Here is a 20791-nt window from a genome sequence, read left to right as displayed (position 1 = left end):
GTGTCCGCCACCACACCCAACTAATATATATATATTTTTTTGTATTTTTAGTAGAGATGGGGTTTCACCATCTGGCCAGGCTGGTCTCGAACTCCTGACCTCAGGTGATCTGCCTGCCTCAGCTTCCCAAAGTGCTGGGCTTACAGGCATGAGCCACCACACCCGGCCCCAGTTTTCGCTTCTAAATGTTCTTTACAGAGCCTAGTGCTGTCTCAAGGTCTTCTTGGTGCCCTTATTTGAAATAAGAATTCTCCTCTCTTATCTGCCAAGTACCAGATGAGTTAGAAAATACTCTTTCCCGGAAGCCCATGGCTGGCATAAATCTTTGAAAGTAGTGCTCTAGTACATCCCTTGTTGTTGTTGTTGTTGTTTTGTTTTTTGTTGTTGAGACGGAGTCTTGCTCTGTCACCAGGCTGGAGTGCAGTGACACGATTTCGGCTCACTGCAGCCTTGCCTCCCAGGTTCAAGCGATTCTTCTGCCTCAGCCTCCCGAGTAGCTGGGACTCCAGGCATGTGCCACCACACCTGGCTAATTTTTTGTATTTTAGTAGAGACAGGGTTTCACCATGTTGGCCAGGATGGTCTCGGTCTCCTGACGTCGTGATCTGCCTGCCTTGGCCTCCCAAAGTGCTGGGATTACAGGCGTGAGCCACCGTGCCCGGCTTCCCCTTTTTTTTTTTTTTTTTTGACAGAGTCTTGCTTTGTCACCCAGGCTGGAGTGCAGTGGCGCTATCTCAGCTCACTGCAGCCTCCACCTCCCAAGTTCAAGCTATTCTCCCACCTCAGCCTCCTGAGTAGCTGTGACTACAGCCACACGCCTCCATGCCCAGCTAATTTTTGTATTTTTGGTAGAGACGGGGTTTCTCCACGTTGGCTAGGCTGATCTCGAACTCCTGACCTCAAGTGGTCTGCCTGCCTCATCCTCCCAAAGTGTTGGGATTACAGGCGTGAGCCACTGCACCCACCCATGCTCTAGTACATCCTAAAGAATGCCTTTAGTTCCTCTTTCCTGACATTACGCTGCTTAAATTCCCCAGATTCAAGCTTTTTGAGAATCCTATCTCAGCATTTTGGGCATCAGGCCATGTAATATATAGGTCACAAACTCCTAGCCTTGTTAGTTGACAGGTTAAAAGCAAGGAGAATAATTGGATGGACACTTCTGGGAGAGAGAACGCAAATATTATGGAGAAGGGAATACAGGCACCATTTAAAGTAAGGAAGGTAAGTTGATACTAAATGTAGAAGGACTGGAAGTACTTTAGAAAGAGGATATTTGGATCTCATAGCCACAGTTTTAAGAGGTCAGTATGCTGTTGAAGTGTAGACATTTGCCATAAAAGACAGAGAGTGAGAATAGTGTACTAGATAAGCAGTTTTTAACTCTATGTTTTTAGAGCAAAATGAGAAAAACAGGTATAGTTACTGATCATAGAACTTGCTCAGATAAATGTTTTCCTACAGCGCTAAGAGCATAGGTAGGAAAGTCATTAGTGACAGAAACCAGTGGGAGGTGGTGACTTAGAGCAAGTCTCCTCCTACTCCCTCTTCTTACAGTATAAGGGCCTTATGATGTGCTGCTGTGCAATCTGCCTGTTCCTGAATGTATATACCAATCAGTGTTGCCCTGAATAAAAGTACTTACTGTAGCTTTAAAAAAAAAAAAAAAAAAAAGCATGCTCTGAATTAAGCAGGCTATGGTAGAATCATAGTCGAGAAGTTTGTATTGTGAGAAGAAAATTTATTTATTTGCTCGCTTAAAGGTTTTTTGTTCTTATAGTCATCAGGTTTACCAGTGTTGGGCCAAACAAGCTTTTTCCAACCATAAGACCTGGGAAATAAGGTTTTATAAAAGAAACAACTTTAAAACTGATATTTAAAAAAATAAAAAATAAGAGGTAGTATGGCACTAGTTATTGTGAGAAATAAAAATCAAGGTTTAGCGTCGAGTTTCTGTTTGAATCGTAATTCTTCTGTGTACTAGCTACATGACTCTGGATGTTACTTAGTCTTTCTAAACCTGAGTTTCATTGTCTGCGAAATGAGAGGGGAATGATATCTACTTTGTTTAAGATCATTATAGTGTGAGTTAGAAATAATATCATTAATAGGTAACTTAGTAAGTGGTAGCAGCTACTATTAATAATCATAGAGAAAAAAAATCACAGACTAGATTATTCCTGGTATACAAGTTGTGCCTTGAAGACAGGCCTTCTGGAAGGAGGTAGAGTTGCAGGTTGTCACAGTTCTGTGACAATGGAGTAAGTAAGGGTGTGCTTTGCAGTATATGGGCCAGTTTGTTTGATTTGGGGAGACCTGCACTGAGAGAAAGAGGAAGGAAATAGGGAGGCCTATTTCTAGACACAGCGCTGTTCTTTTCCTCCTACCTGGCTCCCTGCGATATCCTCATTTGACCTTGTTGCTTTCCTGGCAGGTGGCTGTGAAAAACAATATCGATGTCTTCTACTTCAGCTGCCTCATCCCACTCAATGTGCTTTTTGTAGAAGATGGCAAAATGGGTAAGTACCTTCCTGCCTATCCTGCTGAATATACCTTTGCCCTTCCTCTGCATGTCAGGCAGAGCATAGCCCCAGAAGTTTTGAATTATTTTGAGGTTAAAAAAAAATGGGTTAAGGATATTCTAAAGCTCTTAATAATTGCTCATTATTTACTCTCCTGTGTCACAATTGTTCTTGCTCTGCCATTGGTCTCTAAATCACAGTGCCCAATATCTGAATAATCCAGTCACCCCAGGATACAGAATAAGAGGTTTGGGGACCAGGTAAATATGGATTTGAATCTCAGCTCTGCTATTTATTTGCTGTGTGACTGGTCAAGGTGATAAACTTTTTGGAACTTCCGTTTCCAAATTTGCAGTGTAAATAATTTTTATAATTATTTCATGAGATAATACATGTAAATTTAGCACTTTACTCTGTACTAAGTTCATACTGCCTCAAGCTAAGAATTCAGTAATTTGTAATAAACCGTCAGAACTCCCGATGTGCCTATTGACATTTCTCTCTTCCCTTATTTATGAATCACAATCTAATAAAACTGGCTTATATTGGTGCATATTAAACTATGTTGGCACTTAATTGATTTGATTCTTACAATAGCTCTTGGAGTAGGCAGGACAGATATAATTATAGATAAAGAAATTAAGGCTCAGAAAGGTCATAAGTCACCAAAATAGGAAAACAAGGGAGCCAAAATGAAACCCTAGATATAGACTCTTTTCCAATTATCCTAGTGTTACTGATGACGGATTAATTGATCTGAAGTATAGCACTTTTGTAGAGCTCAGCATTGGCTCCATTCCCAGTCTGCTGCTAGCTGTATTGCAAGAGCCAACATGCCAAAGGAAAAATGATGCAAGGCATCGAAAATCAGAATACTGACAGCTTATGCACATCCATCCTTCCCCTCTGCTTTCCCATACAGAGCGCCAGGTCTTCCTTGCAACATGGAAGGATATTCCCAATGAAAATGAACTTCAGTTTCAGATTAAGGAATGTCATTTAAATGCTGGTGAGTAATATACTCTAAATTTCAGTTTCATCTTAGTAAATCAAATTAGATATTTGAAATTTTAATCTTTCTTTTGCCTACCCTTTTATCCTCCCCCGTATCTACTATGTTTCTAGTGGGTATATATGGTAGATGCATTACTTTGCAAACCTCTGTTTAAAAACGTGATATGTTTTGATGTAGGTACTAGATTACTTACAAGCTAACATTTAAGAAACAAGCTAGAATCGACCCATCTACCCAGTTCTTCACTAAAGATGTGTTAGTTCTGTTACTTAAACATCCTAATAATCAAAAACTGAAGTGGCACTTGAGAACATGCACTCCCTTAGTAATTGAAAGGACCATTTTCTTCTTTTATATCAATTTTTGGTGTTGGAGGAAGGTTGACTTTCTTAGATTCTGTACTTAGAACCCTGTGTTTATAATGAAATAATGTATCATCATTAGTGAAAGCCTCGTTGGGCCAAGTATGGTGGCTCATACCAGTAATCCCAGCACTTTGGAAGGCCAAGATGGAAGGATTTCTTGAGTCCAGTTCAAGACCAGCCTGGACAACACAGTAAGACCCCATCTCTATAAAAGAAAAAAAAGCCTAGTTGGTAACCTTTTACTACACTGCCCTGTGCCACCTTTCATATGATGATACTAACCTCTTTAATCACCATTAAAGAGCTCCGTACTCTTTCATAGTTAACTTTGTTACTGTAAAAGAATATGAAAGGGGTATCCCAAGAAGAGAAACAATAGCAGCTATTAGTCCCTGGGCTGTGTTTCTCTGAAGGATTTCTCAGGAATGAAAGGAGCCCTAAGTTATTTAGAGTCCTGCCTTTGTTTCACTGTTGCTCTCTCTTTCTCTTTAGAGCTCTTTCTTTCTCTCCTTTTGAAGTTAGTACTAGGCTTTGTGAGTTTGAATGAAAGTGAGCCGCCGCCCCATCCGGGAGGGAGGTGGGGGAGTCAGCCCCCCGCCCGGCCAGTCGCCCCGTCCAGGAGGGAGGTGGGGGGGTCAGCCCCCCGCCAGGCCAGCCGCCCCGACCGGGAGGGAGGTGGGGGGTCAGCCCCCCGCCCGGCCAGCCGCCCCGTCCGGGAGGTGAGGGGCGCCTCTGCCCGGCCGCCCCTACTGGGAAGTGAGGAGCCCCTCTGCCTGGCCAGCCGCCCCATCCGGGAGGGAGGTGGGGGGGTCAGCCCCCCGCCCGGCCGGCCGCCCCGTCCGGGAGGTGAGGGGCGCCTCTGCCCGGCCGCCCCTACTGGGAAGTGAGGAGCCCCTCTGCCTGGCCAGCCGCCCCGTCTGGGAGGGAGGTGGGGGGGTCAGCCCCCCGCCCGGCCAGCCGCCCGGTCCGGGAGATGAGGGGCGCCTCTGCCCAGCCGCCCCTACTGGGAAGTGAGGAGCCCCTCCGCCCGGCCACCGCCCCGTCTGGGAGGTGTACCCGGCAGCTCATTGGGAATGGGCCATGATGACAATGGCGGTTTTGTGGAATAGAAGCGGGGGAAAGACGGGGAAGGGATTGAGAGATCGGATGGTTGCCATGTCTGTGTAGAGGGAGGTAGACACGGGAGACTTTTCATTTTGTTCTGTACTAGGAAAAATTCTTCTGCCTTGTGATCCTGTTGATCGGTGACCTTACCCCCGACTCTGTGCTCTCTGAAACATGTGCTGTGTCCACTCAGGGTTAAATGGATTAAGGGTGGTGCAAGATGTGCTTTGTTAAACAGATGCTTGAAGGCAGCATGCTCGTTAGGAGTCATCACCACTCCCTAATCTCAAGTACCCAGGGACACAAACACTACGGAAGGCCGGAAGGCCGCAGGGTCCTCTGCATAGGAAAACCAGAGACCTTTGTTCACTTGTTTATCTGCTGACCCTCCCTCCACTATTGTCCTATGACCCTGCCAAATCCCCCTCTGTGAGAAACACCCAAGAATGATCAATAAAAATAAATAAATTAAAAAAAAAAAAAAAAGAAAGTGAGCCTTGGTGCTTGGTCGGTACCTCCTCTTTCCTCATTTACCCCTCATTTACTCCTGCATACATTGGTGGTTCTCATAAGGGATTTCCAGCACATTGCCATCCTCCCATTGCAGCTGGAGCATAGCACTGGGGAAAGGAGGCAACACGGTAGCACAGAAAGCAAAAAAAAAAACAACACACACACACACAAAATAATGCCTTCTCATTCCAGCTTCCCCCACCCTGCTCCCCGGCCCAAGATGGAGTCTCGCTCCATTGCCCAGGCTGGAGTGCAGTGGCACAATCTCGGCTCACTGCAAGCTCCGCTTCCCGGGTTCATGCCATTCTCCTGCCTCAGCCTCCAGAGTAGCTGGGACTACAGGCGCCAGCCACCATACCCGGCTAATTTTTTTGTATTTTTTTAATAGAGATGGGGTTTCACCCTGTTAGCCAGGATGTTCTTGATCTCCTGACCTTGTGATCCGCCCGCCTCGGCCTCCCAAAGTGCTGGGATTACAGGCATGAGCCACTGCACCCAGCCCAGCTTTTTGTTTTTAATTTTAGTTTTTTATGGCTCTATGTAATATTCATCTTCTGTGTTCAGATGAATCTTATAGGGCTTTTGAAATCCAACATCATAGTGATCCGCTTTATCCTGTGATACCTCTTTTAAATGTGATGCTCCTATAGGCCCTCTCTGAGACATTCAGGAGACTGAAGCCCTCCTGGAACCCTCAGAATAAAAGACATTCAGACAGGCATCTTTGCATATAGAAGCTTCAGGCAGATGTTTGCCTCTGATAATTGTTTCACGTCTCTGGAGCTCTTGGAGAGGTGTTTGAAGCATGGTCTTCTGTAATTTCCATCATAATAATTAATTGTTTCAATTAATTCAGTAATAATTGATTTTTTTCATTTTGTGTCATATTTGAAGAAGATGACAGTGTCATCTTTCCCTCACTTTGAGGCTCACTGGTGGATCCTATTAGAGGAGCCACCTCTGTACCCAGCTAGGAAGAGACCAGGCCCCTGGTTATATTCACCTTTGTGGGAGTTGGTTCAATGGCAACATTTCAAATAGAATGTTCCTCAGAACACTTTTCCCTTAAAAAGGGTTTTGGGCCGGGCACGGTGGCTCACGCCTGTAATCTCAGCACTTTGGGAGGCCGAGGTGGGCAGATCACGAGGTCAGGAGATCGAGACCATCCTGGCTAACATGGTGAAACCCTGTCTCTACTAAAAATACAAAAAATTAGCCGGGCGTGGTGGCGGGCACCTGTGGTCTCAGCTACTCGGGAGGCTGAGGCAGGAGAATCGGCTTGGATCCAGGAGGCGCTCGCTTGCAGTGAGCCAAGATCGTGCCACTGCACTCCAGCCTGGGTGACAGAGTGAGACTCCGTCTCAAAAAAAAAATAAAAATAAAAATAAAACAAAAAAAGCGTTTTGTTATCCATGAAAGTTGAAAAATACAGCATATGCTAGGCTTCACCTGGAAATTGCCATTGCACGTTAGCAGACTAAAAGTTCTGAGAAGTGCTATACTGAAGAAACCTATTTAACTCAGTGTTAACTGAACTTATTTGGCCTTGGAATTTAAAATCACAAAATATTTATTAGTAACATCATGTGGACCACCAGTATTCCTTGAACATGATCTGGAAAACACTCTCCGAGAGAGAACAGAGATAGACCAGAGTGATTGGAAAGCAGGTTTTGTTTCAGACATGTTCAGTATGAAAGGGACATGGTTGTTCAAAAAAGAAAATAGAAGTTGGGGTGACTGAGGACTTTGGTCTGTCAAAATAACAGAAAAGAAAAAATCCTCCTGCTTTTAGACTGGAGTTTTGAACTCTTATTGCACCTCAGCATGTTTTTGTGATCTTATCAAAGAGAAAGTGTCTGGCATTTCTCCTAGTGGGGCTGTGCCCTTTGATGTCGTTTCTCAGAGCAAATTCAGTTTTGATCAATTCTGTCATGGCCTCACGCCAATCGCTCCATGCTGTAGGTGCTCCAAATACCAATGAATCAGATTCCAGTGATACACTGCTCTGTGGCCATGCCGCACATGAAACATAGGGGAAAACAGTCATTGCATTTTCTCCAGGAGTCCAAGGCCAACATTTTCCCACATTAAATCACTGCTAGTCTTGCAAGACCACTTCCTGCAACTAATCCTTTCCAGCTCTTCCTTTGAGTCCACCCCCAGGTCTGGAGTGCCCTGGCCTTTAGATTTCCTTCCAGTCTCGAGGGCTCTATTAACATGAACGTTTTTGGCTTTAGTGCCTTCTGATTCAACACCCTGGGTCTAGCTAAGAGCTAAAAATACCATCCTTTCCAGCTGATCTGCCCTAATCACAATAGCACCAACACTTTAAATAGCTTTTCTGTGCTAGCATAGACATTTGACAGATGGAACTAACACTCTGAGGGCTACAGGAAGTCACAGGCTTAAAGGACTTACCAACTTAGCACTGAGCTTTACTTTGCTCTTTCATGTCTTTCTAGAGAATAAAGAAAGAGACCCTCTTCCCAAGTCTTAATAATTAATCAGATCTTAAGAGAAAAGTGTATGGTGGGAGTGCTTATGATGCCGCTAATTGTGTTAAGTACTAGAAAATGTTAGATCAGAAAGCTGCTAACAGAAGTCTCTCCTTTCTAGCACCGATCATTTCTGTGGATGTTGGGAGATCTGTATGAATCTGTTTTACATCTTACCATTACAGCTGCATTTGGGGTTAATAGGTATCTGGGACTACTATCTTAAGTGCACAAGAAGTAGTTGCATCTCCAGCCATATCTGGAAAGGAATCTTTGTGACGAACAGTTCTACAAACCTGTTTTTTAAAATAAGTGTTTATAATATTAAGAAAAGCTCAGAGACTTAATGTATCTATTTTCATTAGTTAGGTACTGTAATGAGAGACAAATATTTGTTCCAGCATGGGGGTTAGGTAAGGATGAATTCTGTTTCATTGTTTTGTTGTGGCTCTCCCCATCCTTTGGGATATTTCAAAAATGGAAACACTCTTCCACCTAGCACCTAACTATCATTTGGTGGCTTAAATGGTAAAAAGCATTCTTTTCAGCAGTCATAGTGGTTTTGAACTTGCTAATAAATACCACAGCAGGGCCCCAGATGTAAATTCCCCCATTCCCACTCTCTAATATGAGTACCTGCTTCACCCTTGTTGCTGTTAGAGGATGTGTGACCTTAGCTAAAGTAGAAAGATAAAGGAAGGAAGATCACATCGACACCTTCTAAGAGTTGAGGCCCCAGATTCAAAATGCCAAATTTATGGAAGGATACAAATGAACCATAAGAAATCTTATATTGACTGGGCTCAGTGGCTCACACCTGTAATCCCACACTTTGGGAGCCTGAGGCAGGAGGATAATGTGAGCCTGGGAGGTCGAGACTGCAGTGAGCCATGATCACGCCACTGCACTCCAGTCTGGGCAACAAAGAAAGACCCTGTCGAGAGAGAGAGAGAAAGCAAGGAAGGAAAAAGAAAAGAAATCATATCTTGAATGAAGGGTAACTATATTTGACCATCTTTTTTTATTCTATGCTTTGGGATAAATCTCAGTGTCTTATGCCTCAGATGATATCATCAGCACACAGTGAAACAATATTACATTACATTCTCATTATCAAACTCTCACAACCATAAGATTCCGTCCTGTTTCCCAGAAGGTCAAAATGTGTTTTAAAAAATTAAAAACTATGATATCTTGTCAAGAATTCTATCCCAGTCAGACCAGGAAGCCTCCTTATATCTGGCTTCCCTTGCCATTCATCATACATTTAGCAGAATCTCATCATTCTGCAATCCGTAAATCTTCAAACTCAAACCTAATAACTAAAATGTGTAAAAATCGAATCACACATACTAATGTTATGGAACCCTCTCTCTAATCTTCTGATAAAAATCACAGTACAATCATTCATTAGGAACAGAGTCAGGTTGCTGGCCAGAATGCTTCCAAATGTATTAAAGTTACATCCATTCAACTTGCTTATTCTTCCTGGCTGTTTGGCATGTTTTCTAATTCTAGAAGAGTGAGAATAAGAGAGAGAGAGACAGAGAGAGTTTCTTAGCCTGTCATCTCTTACATAGGTGGTGAAATAATTGAGAATATTTCATGATTATTTCTGTAGGAATCTGGCCCTTGCCACATGTATATGCTAGAATGTATTTGTGCCTATGCAACAAGGTGGCTGTTCAACAAAGGCTCCTACTTTGTGTGTTTTTGGGTTTCCTGGGAAATGGGCAAGGGCCTAGAAAGTTAGGAATGATTTTTACAACTTAAAGCAAGCCCCTCTGTGTTCAAGACAATCCTGTCAAAAGGCATTAGCCAAACCCTAGCTGATGATGTTGCCTAGCAACCCACTCAAAGCTGCAAGAGCCCTTCATTGTGGGAAGCAGGGTGGCAACCAGAACTGCCTCATCCCCCACAAGGTGATTAAAAGGGCATATTGAGGTCCCTTCTTCCAGCAATATTGCATAGATGTACCCTGAGATACATTTTTTGACTCCTCAAATAGAGCCATTTCTTAACTACTCTGCTTGGTGTCAGTGAAGACCTAAGAAATAAAAGGGGAAAAGCTAAGTAATAACTAAGTGTGGTAAAAATGTCTCATGAAAGGAGTCTTAGTGCCTCCTCTCCTGAGCTGTCAGTGGTTTGAATGTGCGAGAAAGACATCAGGGTGAGAGCTACCTGCAAAACTAGTTCACGTCTATGTCTATGGTATTATGTAAATATTGGCATCTCCAACACCTATCAGAGCAGATATTGATGAAAGGTACCCGTTGTATTGCAGATAACGTGGGAAACATAGTGATGAAAAACTCCAGGATCCCTTTGTTCAGAGAGCTTACCATTTAGAAGGGTAGAAAGACCATCCATCATGGCAACCTTTTCCCAGAGAGCACAATAGAATATGACAGATTTTTATGTGGGGAGAATTTAGTTCTTGAAGTAGGCATGAGTAATTTGAATGCTGTCTTCAGAAATGAATGTAATAAACAGTCAACAAAGAAGCAGTGCTTGTCATCTCTATTCTTAAAGTTTCTCTTTCTCTGATACAGCAACATCTCATAAAGAGAGAAATAACCTTTAATTCTGGAACGTTATGTCCTTTTTGAAACTGTAGTCATGAGGAAGAGCCAAAACACCAACCCATTCTTACCCTGAGTTGGTGACTATGAAAACTTCTGTCATAGTTTCTGTCATAGCTGGGATCTTAGGATCTAGCAGCAATCACCTTTGCACAGCTTCAGTCTTTCTCAAAATCTGTGGTTGAGACAGTTTGTTTCGTTATTATTTTCGAGGCATAGTATTCCCTAAAGGCTTAAGAAATCATTTCTGCCTGCTTTGAAAAAAAAAAATCTTAAACATCTAGGTTAATAAATTTGATTTGCAGTTGACTTCTGTAGCTCTGGGCCCTTCCTGATCCTGGCAGTTGAGGCCCAAATGGCTCACAATGAAGTAGTAGTGACTTGGGAAGTAGCACTATGGATGTGGTCATCAGTCTGTGTGTCCCCATTGATCTGGAACCAGCATCCAGAAACAAATACCAACATGACAGTCACTATGGCATGCCCACACACTTATTTCTGTCTTTATCCTCTTCAGAGTCTTCTTTACCTGTCTAGCACCTAATTTGAGATTGCCAACTCCTTAGGCCCACCAATATCATAATCTCCAAAGGTAACTCGCACTAAACCATAGGTGTACCTTATTCTGTTTTCAGTCCTGGAATCTGATAGGCAGACAAGTCATGAACCTGTTCTTCACTTTTTGCTGTTGTGTGGGAGAATGGCTTCTGAAATGTACACATGTCCATGTGACAGTACTTGTCAGGGAACTGAACACACATGGCTCATAAGGATGTTAGAAGAGAGTACATTTGTTTGAGATTTTAACTGAAGGTGTTGGATTTTGAATCTGTATTTCTAGACACTGTTTCCAGCAAGTTGCAAAACAACAATGTTTATACTATTGCCAAGAGGAATGTGGAAGGGCAGGACATGCTGTACCAATCCCTCAAGCTCACTAATGGCATTTGGATTTTGGCCGAACTACGTATCCAGCCAGGAAACCCCAATTACACGGTAAGGCCTTTCTCAGAATGGGTGAGATGGATTAGAGGAGGGAGGTGAGAGCCCTTTCATGTTTACTTAGCACCCTAGAAAGACCTGGAGGAGGTGCTTTAAACCTGAGATATACAAAATAAGTAGTCAATGAAGAAGCTTCCATTTGCCTCAATGGAAGACCTCCTCTCTGCAGTGTCCGCCCCATCCAACAGGAATGGTATCTCTGGCAAGTGCCTCAAATCCATCCCTCCCCCCTGGTGTATACAGAGTTGCTCACAAAACTTGGCAACTTCATCCTCAATATCAGTTAATACATATCTAGTGTATCTGTGCATGTGGTACTATAACAAGCTGCCGAGAGGATTGTTTACATAGTTAATGTCCAGAAGACCTTTCTTGCTGTTGGAGTTCATGACCTAAGGCTATCAGAGTCATTAACACATGAACTTTTTTCAGCAGCATTGTATGACGTGAAATGCTTGTTATTAAAGGTGAGGCAAAATGGAACACACCTTTGGAAGCGTATAAGGGGACTTTAGTTTGGGAAATTTCCTTCAGTATCAGACTGAACTAAAGTAAAACTTCTGGCAATAATAAGGCAGAAGCAGTTGCTTTGTTAAACAGCAGATTGATAGCCAAGCACTAGGCATTTATTTGCTGTTGTAAAATGCAATTTCCCAATAGGATGTCATCTGCATTTTCAAAAGTAAAGGAAAAACCCTTGGGATGGGAGAAATATCTTATTCCTCTGTTATGTTTGAGGGTTTTATGGGGATCTATTTAATTCTGAGGAAGCTGAATAGTCCGTAGCTTAAGGGAGCCTTTTAGTCATTTAGCTGAGAAAACTCTGTGACCCGTTCCTTAATTTTGACAGCTAAGTCTGTTTTCACTAGCATATATCAAGGGAATAGTACCATCCGGAACTGAAAATTCTTGGTGTTTTTCCCACTAGTTCCCATCCTTGTAGTAAGTTAGAGTAGCTGTGTGTGTGTGTGTGTGTGTGTGTGTGTGTGTGTGTGTGTGTGTGCTCGCTCCTGAGGCCTATCAAGTTAGACTTTTGCCCAAGCACTTATGAGCTGAAAAACTTCAGGCTTCCCTCATAAAATGTATGCTCCTCTCCCCAACCCCCCACCAGTCTCATCTCTTTTGGAGAGTAACATACACTGTCATTTATCTTGAGTTTCCCAAGAAAGGAAAACCCCTCTGTGCTGTTTCTGGAGGGACAAGTTTTACTATAAAACCAAGATAGCACATGCCTGTAATCCCAGCTACTGGAGAGGCTGAGGCAGGAGGATCACTTGAGCCCATGAGTTCAAGACCAGCCTGGGTAACATAGTGAGACCTTGTCTCAATTGGAAGGAAAAAAGGGTTGGGGGGAAAATAACTCCATTTACTCTCTAGAAATTTGCCAAAAGTTTATATATGGGTGTGCGTGGTTTTTTTTTTTTCCTTTTTTTCTTTTTGCTTACTGTCCATTATTTTATTGTATATAGTCTTCCATCTCAGCTAGGTTAAAGAAGCATGATTACTCCCAGGTTGCAGATAAGTAAACCATGGCTAAGAATGATTAGTGACTAGTTCAAGATCATGTAATTTGTTGGTAGGTGAATTTTGTTTAGAATTCAGGTGTTTCTTGACACTCTTCTTACACAATATTCTTGATTTTGAGAAGAGCGTCTTAGTATCACTGTCCTAAACATAGTTTGTTAAAATTTTAAAAAGTATTTTATTTTGAAATAAAGACTTAACAAATCTTTTAAATGGAACAGTAGAGTTTCTACATCTCTTTTACCCAGTTTTCCCCATTAATAATAACATCTCCCCGTCTCTACTAAAAATACAAAAAAATTAGCCTGGCGTGATGGTGGGCACCTGTAGTCCCAGCTACTCGGGAGGCTGAGGCAGGAGAATGGCGTGAACCCGGGAGGCGGAGCTTGCAGTGAGCCGAGATCGTGCCACTGCACTCCCACCTGGGCCACAGAGCGAGACTCTGTCTCAAAAAAATAAATAAATAAATAATAATAATAATAATAATATCTTACACACCCATACTACATTTTCAAAACTAAGAAATAGGTATTAGTACAATATAATAAACTATAGACATTATTCTAATTTCACCAGTTTTTACATTACTTTTGGGGGTGGGGGATTGGTAGTGGATAGTACTATGAACTCTTATTACATGTATCAATTTGATAACTGCTGCCAGAGTCCAGACACAGACTTGTTCTGTCACCACAAAAAAAAAAAAAACTCCCTCTTGCTATCCCTTTATGGTCAGACTCTCACCCCAGCCCTAACCCCGGCAGCCTTTGTCCATTACTATAATTGTGTCATTTTTAGAATGTTGTATAAATTACACATGTAACATGTAACCTCTTAAGATTGTTTTTTGCACACATAATACTCATAACATTCTTCCAAGTTGTTACATGTATCCATAGCTTGTTCTTTTTTATGGCCAAGTAATAGTTCACTGTGTCCATGTACCACAGTTTCTCCATTCATCCTTTGAAGAATATTTTCTCCTTTATATTTAAACAAAAGTTTGGAAGTAATTGTAAATTCATATGTAGTTGTGAGAAATTATACAGTGACCCGGTGTGGTGGCTCATGCCTGTAATGCCAACACTTTGGAAGGCTATAATGGGAGGATCGCTTGAGGACGGGAGTTCAAGACCAGCCTGGTCAACATAGTGGGACCCCATCTTTATTAAAACATTTTTTTTTTAAAGAAATACAGTGAGCTCTTCCTGTAAGTGACCTGAGATGATCTCTGTTCAGTTGGCCTAGAAAACCCCCAAAATCATACAAAGCAAGAGATTCAAATCTTCATGTTTACTTTAAGAACACCCGTGGAAGTGCCCAGGCCATCAAAGGTATGCATATCCAAATAGCCACCAAGTACTTGAAAGATGTCACTTTATAGAAGCAATGTGTGTCATTCCATATTATTATAGTGGAGTTGGTATGTGTACCTAAGCCAAACAGAGGGGCTGGGCACAGGATGACAGGTGGCCCAAAAAAAGTGCTAAATTTGTGCTGTACATGCTTAAAAAGGCAAAGAGTAATGCTGACCCTAAGGGTTTAGATGCAAATTCTCTGGTCATTGAGCACATCCAGGTGAACAAAGCCCCAGGATATGTTGCTGTATTTATAGAGCTCAGGTCACATTAACCCATACATAAACTCCCCTGCCACATATTGAAATGATCCTTACTGAAAAAGAGTAAATTGTTCCTAAACCAGAAGAGAGGGTTGCAGGGAAGAAAAAGATATCCCAGAAGAAATTGAAGAAAACAAAAATTTATAACCTGGGAATAAATTCAGCATGGAATAAATGCAAATAAAAGTTAAAAAAAATAGATTCTGTCCTCGTGGTTTAGCCACATCCACCTTCCTTTGTCATATATATATATATATATATATATATTTTTTTTTTTTTTTTATAGAGATAGGGTCTCGCTATGTTGTGCAAGCTATCTCAAACTCCTGGCCTCGAGCGATCCTCCCATCTCGGCCTCCCAAAGTGGTGGGATTGCAGGCGTGAGCCACTGCACCTGGCCCACCACCCCGCCCCCCCGCCCCATATTTTTAAATGGTGAATTTGTTTATACTTCCTTGCCCCCTTTCCTATTCTTCATCCTATCTGGTGACTAGGTTCTCTGCCCACAATACCATCTAAATCTCCCATCATAGCACTTGACAAATAGGTCTAATTTGTTCCCCTAAGTGGCACCCTTTTAGTCATTAGACTAAAAGAAGAGGTGGTGGTAGAGGGGTATCAGAGGTATCTGATTTGCCTATCTAAAGAGGCAGACTCTAAAGTCATTCTGATCCATTCCCTTCATCACCTTAAGTTCCCATTACACTATTAATCTGATCTGAGCTAAGTATTAAGAAAGAAAGAAATCGGGTTGAGCCAGCACTAATGCATGACAGACTGATGGTCCCTTAGTCTCCTAAGAGGGGTTAATAAAACACTTCTCCCCAAACCCCAGTTTTTATTGTATTTTATTAAGAAGATAGGTTTATCCTATAAGGGTGAGGCTATATCTCTGTAAGTAGGTAATCCTCACCTGAAAGATAACTTGTCCCACGTGAAGCAGTGTATGTTCCACACCATATGCCAAAAGTGGATGCATAGCCCCTTAATTTTAATTAGGCAGGACAGGGTGACTCTTCTGCCCTTGGTGTGTCTAGTTTGGACTGGATTCCTGAATGGCTGATGTTAAAGACATGTCACATAAGGAATTAGCAGTTGGAAAGTTAAGCCCCAAGGAAGGCCTCTTTCTCCCTGGGAGCCATACAAAATGAGAGCCAGAGTCCTAGCTATATGTAATAAACTTGACACTTTGTCAGAGGCTGGGGTGGAGGTAGGGGTGGGGAGGTGTGGATATTAAGAGTCCAGAGACAGGGAAAGTTTCTTCCCCATCCTCCAAAGACCAGCGGTAATGCCCAGGGCCTAGGGTCTGGTCAGTCCATGACTTCCCACCAATGCCAGCCTTGGCAGTTTGAGCCATTGTTGAGGAAGGCAACATTTCCTTACTAGTTGTAAACATAAAAATGAACCTCCAGCTGGAGGAACTTCAAGTATTGTTACAAAGATGTGGAAAAATACAAGATAGTATTTTGGGGGAGTATTTGGGGACTACCTCTCCTTAGTCTGGGAGTTAACTCTCTTAAGCTGTTGTTTCTCTTTTTAGATTCCTCTTCTCTTCCATTTCTGAATCCACATATTCTCCCACTAGAATTTTCCACAACACTGGCAGTAGAGAAGGCTGTAGAGAAGGAGGTACAAGAATTGCTTTAGGTCCAGCGCAGTGGCTCATGCCTGTAATCCCAGCATTTTGGGAGGCCGAGGTGGGTGGATCACCTGAGGTCAAGAGTTCGAGACCAGCCTGGCCAACATGGCAAAACCCCTTCTCTACTAAAAAGACAAAAAAAAAAAAATAGCTGGGTATGGTGGCACGCATCTGTAATCCTAGCTACTCGCGAGGCTCAGGCAGGAGAATTGCTTGAACCCGGGAGGTGGAGGTTGCAGTGTACTGAGATCACGCCACTGCACTCCAGCCTGGGTGACAGAGCAAGACTCTGTCTCAAAAAAAGAATTGCTTCAATAGGGAGTTTGAAAGTCAGGGAAATGCCTAAAGATGCAACTTGGACCAAAATAGGGAGCTGTTTTATATATATAAGGAACAGCTATATTCTTAAGTTGGTTGTTTTGGTTTTTTTTACATTTATCAGAATTGTCTTCCTGACTAATACCAAGCAGCAGTTTTGGGAATGCCTTGGAGACTGAATATTAAAGCTGTAAATCAATAGAATATCTTCCCATGTTCTTTTGTTTGGTTTGGGGTTTTTTTGCATTTTAAATTTTACTTTAACTTTTTAGGTTGTTAGTTTTTAGGAAATTCACCGTTGACCAAAATCTTCTTGACCTTTTATTCAAAGATAGTCTCACCTTTTGCACTATGTTAAATTGTCCTTAGTCTCTAATAAGAGAATAAAGAGGTAAAATAGTCTAAAATCTCACGGTGCTACATCATTCAAGACAATTTTTGTTGACCTGCCCTAATTAACAAGAGGAATGATGTCAGCAATATAAAATATATAGCTATTAAATTTTCTGGTTCTAGAGTGCGTTTTGCATGCTTATATTATTGTTAATAATATTCTGCCTAATCTAATACAATTAAGATTCTAAATCTGGGTTTAAATTTTGTCCTTACTGACTCACAAAGTGAAATTCTCAATATTCACCATTAAGATCTTTTTAATATTGATGTTTAATTTGGTATTCATTAGACTAAAAGAAGAGGTGGTGGTAGAGGGGTATCAGAGGTATCTGATTTGCCTATCTAAAGAGGCAGAAAATAAAAGATTAAGCTGTTGACGTGAATTGAGGTTGGGTTATACTAAGTAAGTGTCTTTTCATGTTCTTGTCTTCCCTCTTAGGGGTGTATACTCTCCTCATTATAATACAGAAAGGACTAATACCTTGGACCTACCTAGTTTATGGTTTTATTTCACTTGATTGTACATCCTCCTGAAGTTGGGACTGAGATATAGCCATCCTCTTGTCAGACTGAGAAACTGAGGCAGGCAGCTGAAAGGACCATCAACAAGTTAAGGGCTTTGGCCCTTCCCTTTTCATTTAATAATAATCCCTATAACTCTTAGCAAAGCATTAGAGCAGCTGTTGCTCTGCAGTCAGTGGCTTTGATGTTTTTAGTATGGATTATTTCCTAATCTTATAGACCCACATGGAATGGAGGTGGAAGCACAGCACAACTTGATATTGATTAAATTGAAATGCTAAAACCCACAGCACTTATTAACATAATCTCTTTGTTTAGCTACTCCAGTGATAGAAGTTTCTCTCCCACTGTGTCAAAAGTTTTCTTGAACTGAGTGCTTGGATACCTTTAGAGCTAATGCCAACCTCTGTGCTAATCTTCCATCTCCTTTTTCTCCTAACAGCTGTCACTGAAGTGTAGAGCTCCTGAAGTCTCTCAATACATCTATCAGGTCTATGACAGCATTTTGAAAAACTAACAAGACTGGTCCAGTACCCTTCAATCATGCTGTGATCGGTGCAAGTCAAGAACTCTTAACTGGAAGAAATTGTATTGCTGCGTAGAATCTGAACACACTGAGGCCACCTAGCAAGGTAGTAACTAGTCTAACCTGTGCTAACATTAGGGCACAACCTGTTGGATAGTTTTAGCTTCCTGTGAACATTTGTAACCACTGCTTCAGTCACCTCCCACCTCTTGCCACCTGCTGCTGCTATCTGTCCTTACTTGTGGGCTTCTCCATGCTGTGCCAATGGCTGGCTTTTTCTACACCCTCTTTTGAGTGTAGTTTGGTATTTTGTAATTGAGAGCTCATTTCAAAAGCAGAAAAAGACAACAAATATTAAAGCAAGGAAAAGTGTAACTGAAACACTGCACTTTACTGTTTTATACTTTTGTACATATGAGAAATCAAGGGATTAGTGCAACCGGTAGAAAGCATTGAAATGACTGTCATTAACCACACAGTCCTGGAGGCAGAGATGCAGTTACCTACCCTAGCTTTTGATGGGTTCTCTTATCTGTGGTAGCCTTATCCCTGGTCATTTGGATTTTCAGTTTGCTTTTTTCTTTTTTTCCCCTCCAAACTCCTTTTCCTTGGCCAAGCCTTCATGCTTCCCCCTTTCCATATTATAATCTCATTTGATTGCTCTGCAGTTGGGAACGGTGATCTTGAATGATGTTTCAGTGTGCAAAAACTATAGAGCCTGTCAGCACCAAAGCTGACAGAAGTTATACCTTACTCTCCTTTCCTTTCCCCTGAACAAACTTGCTAATCCCACTAATTCAGGAATTTGAGTAGAGATGGGGAACAAGAACCCAGATGCTGTCCCCTCACCTCCTCTCCTGTATTTCTCAGGTCCAGTTCAAATCTAAAATTCTACTTTTAGAGTTGAAACAGAGTAATAACTTATCCAACCCTCTTTTCCTACAAAGGAGAAAGATAAAAGGCACAAAGGTTACCGCCAAGGCCTGTCAGCTGTGTAGTGGCAAAGCCGAGACCGAGTCTCCTAAGTCCCCGTCAGTGTGGTTTTCACCACAGGACTGTCTCTTGTCGTTTTCCCCTAATGCCTTCTCCTGCCTTTTCTGTGCCTACTTTTTGGCTCTTCACATATTCCATATTGATTTTGACGCTCTGTATATTGGCATCAGGTGGCAGCTGAATATCTTTTGAATTACTCGAAGGTGAAGCCAGATGCCAGAATGAAGGCGTAGCCAGTGTTTCCCATATGCCCCTGGAGCCCCACTTATTGAGGCCAGCAGAATAGGTGCAGAGATGAAGTGAGCTTAGAGATGTTGCAAATGCTCTTTATCCCTTCAGCTCTCTGATCTGCTCTTTCTTCATGATACTTAGTCTGCAGGACATATTAAGATCATCCCAGAGGTTCAGGCAGTTCCTGTCATCTCTGAAAAGACTGGGGGATATGAAATCTTCCCCCTACCCCCCCCTTAATGCGTTGGGTATGATTTTTCAAAGAATGCTTCATGCCCAAAATACCAGCCTGTTTAGCAGTGTTACACTGTTTGATCTGCGGGCACTTGTTGCATTGCCTGGCACCCAATATTCAGGGTCCATGACTAAGACTGGTCTTCTCAGATGCCCTGCTTAAATCAGGGGCACTTCAGGCTCCACAGGCGTCATGTTGGACTGCGACCTAACTCACTGGACTCAGAGGAGGAATCATGGAAAACAAGAGCAAAACTACCCCACACCCCTATTTCATGTCTGAAATAACCCTGCTTCATACCAGTTGCAAAGCTTGTGGGGAGCGGTCCCACAAAGCACTTTCTTAAACCTTGAGAATCTCCAAGAGAAAAATATTTGGGGAAGGAGGGAGGAAATATGTCCCTTGCACACCACACCTGAAGCACATGGCAGTAGGAAACAGCATAGGATTGTATGTGGGAGGTGGATAGGTCGGTGATGTGTGGGGTGGAAAAGCAGGTTGGTAAAGTTCCCTTCTTGGGACTCATTCCTGGAGTCAGTGGATACAAGCAGTGCAGAAGGTTCACACTGCAAATAGTGTTCTCATCTCAAAGCAAACTATCATTCCAGAAGGAAAAGTGTGTCAGGGCAAGCAGACAACACAATTTCCTATCAGAATATGTCCCTCAACCCCCGAAACAAGGCTTCTCTCAGCCTCCCCACCAGTGATGGATAACAGCTCCTATTCTCAGCTGACCTGACTGAGCCAACCCATGAACTCTTCACTCCTTGGGGAAGCCACCTGCCATCACACCCCTGAGCAGAGTTAGGGAGGAATTCTACTTCCCATAAAAGGACCTCTCCTGAGAGGCAAAACCTGTTGCCTCCACCACGGCTTCCCTCTTGGCTCATTCCAAGCTTGGCCAAATTGGGGAAGTGGGATGGAGGTTGCCCTGCATCCCCCCTCCTCTGCCTGAGTGTGTCTTTGTAATGTCAGCTGGCATCATACAAAGAGCAGGAGAAGCAAACACCCAGAACTCTTTTGCTGGTCAGAGATTCCGAGTGTCTGTCCTCACCCAAGCCTGCTCTGTGTGTCTGTGTTGTGAAGCTTGAGACTCTGGAAAGAAATGGGGAGGGGGGGCAGGGGAAATGTTGCCCTAAGAATGCTTCTCATTCCTCTGTTCTTATTGGGTCCTGTTTTTCGGGA

General features: G+C 42.5%; 1 protein-coding gene across 8 annotated transcripts in view; it reads left to right on the top strand.

Moving 5' to 3' along the window:
* The window catches only part of AP2B1 (adaptor related protein complex 2 subunit beta 1), a 147275-nt gene extending 128747 nt beyond the window's left edge, over positions 1–18528 (top strand). For all 8 annotated transcript variants that reach the window (XM_054670950.1, XM_063798696.1, XM_003953061.6 and 5 more), the window contains 4 exons: positions 2435–2519; positions 3445–3531; positions 11441–11595; positions 18064–18528. In XM_054670950.1, the coding sequence (XP_054526925.1) occupies positions 2435–2519; positions 3445–3531; positions 11441–11595; positions 18064–18138 (402 nt within the window). In that variant the 3' untranslated portion in view covers positions 18139–18528. The remainder of the gene's footprint in view (positions 1–2434; positions 2520–3444; positions 3532–11440; positions 11596–18063) is intronic.
* Positions 18529–20791: the final 2263 nt, after the last annotated feature.

The sequence above is a fragment of the Pan troglodytes genome, chromosome 19 (genome assembly GCF_028858775.2).
Source record: "Pan troglodytes isolate AG18354 chromosome 19, NHGRI_mPanTro3-v2.0_pri, whole genome shotgun sequence".
Lineage (NCBI taxonomy): Eukaryota > Metazoa > Chordata > Mammalia > Primates > Hominidae > Pan > Pan troglodytes.
Note: the sequence above shows the minus strand (reverse complement) of the source record. Positions and strands in the feature narration are given on the sequence as shown.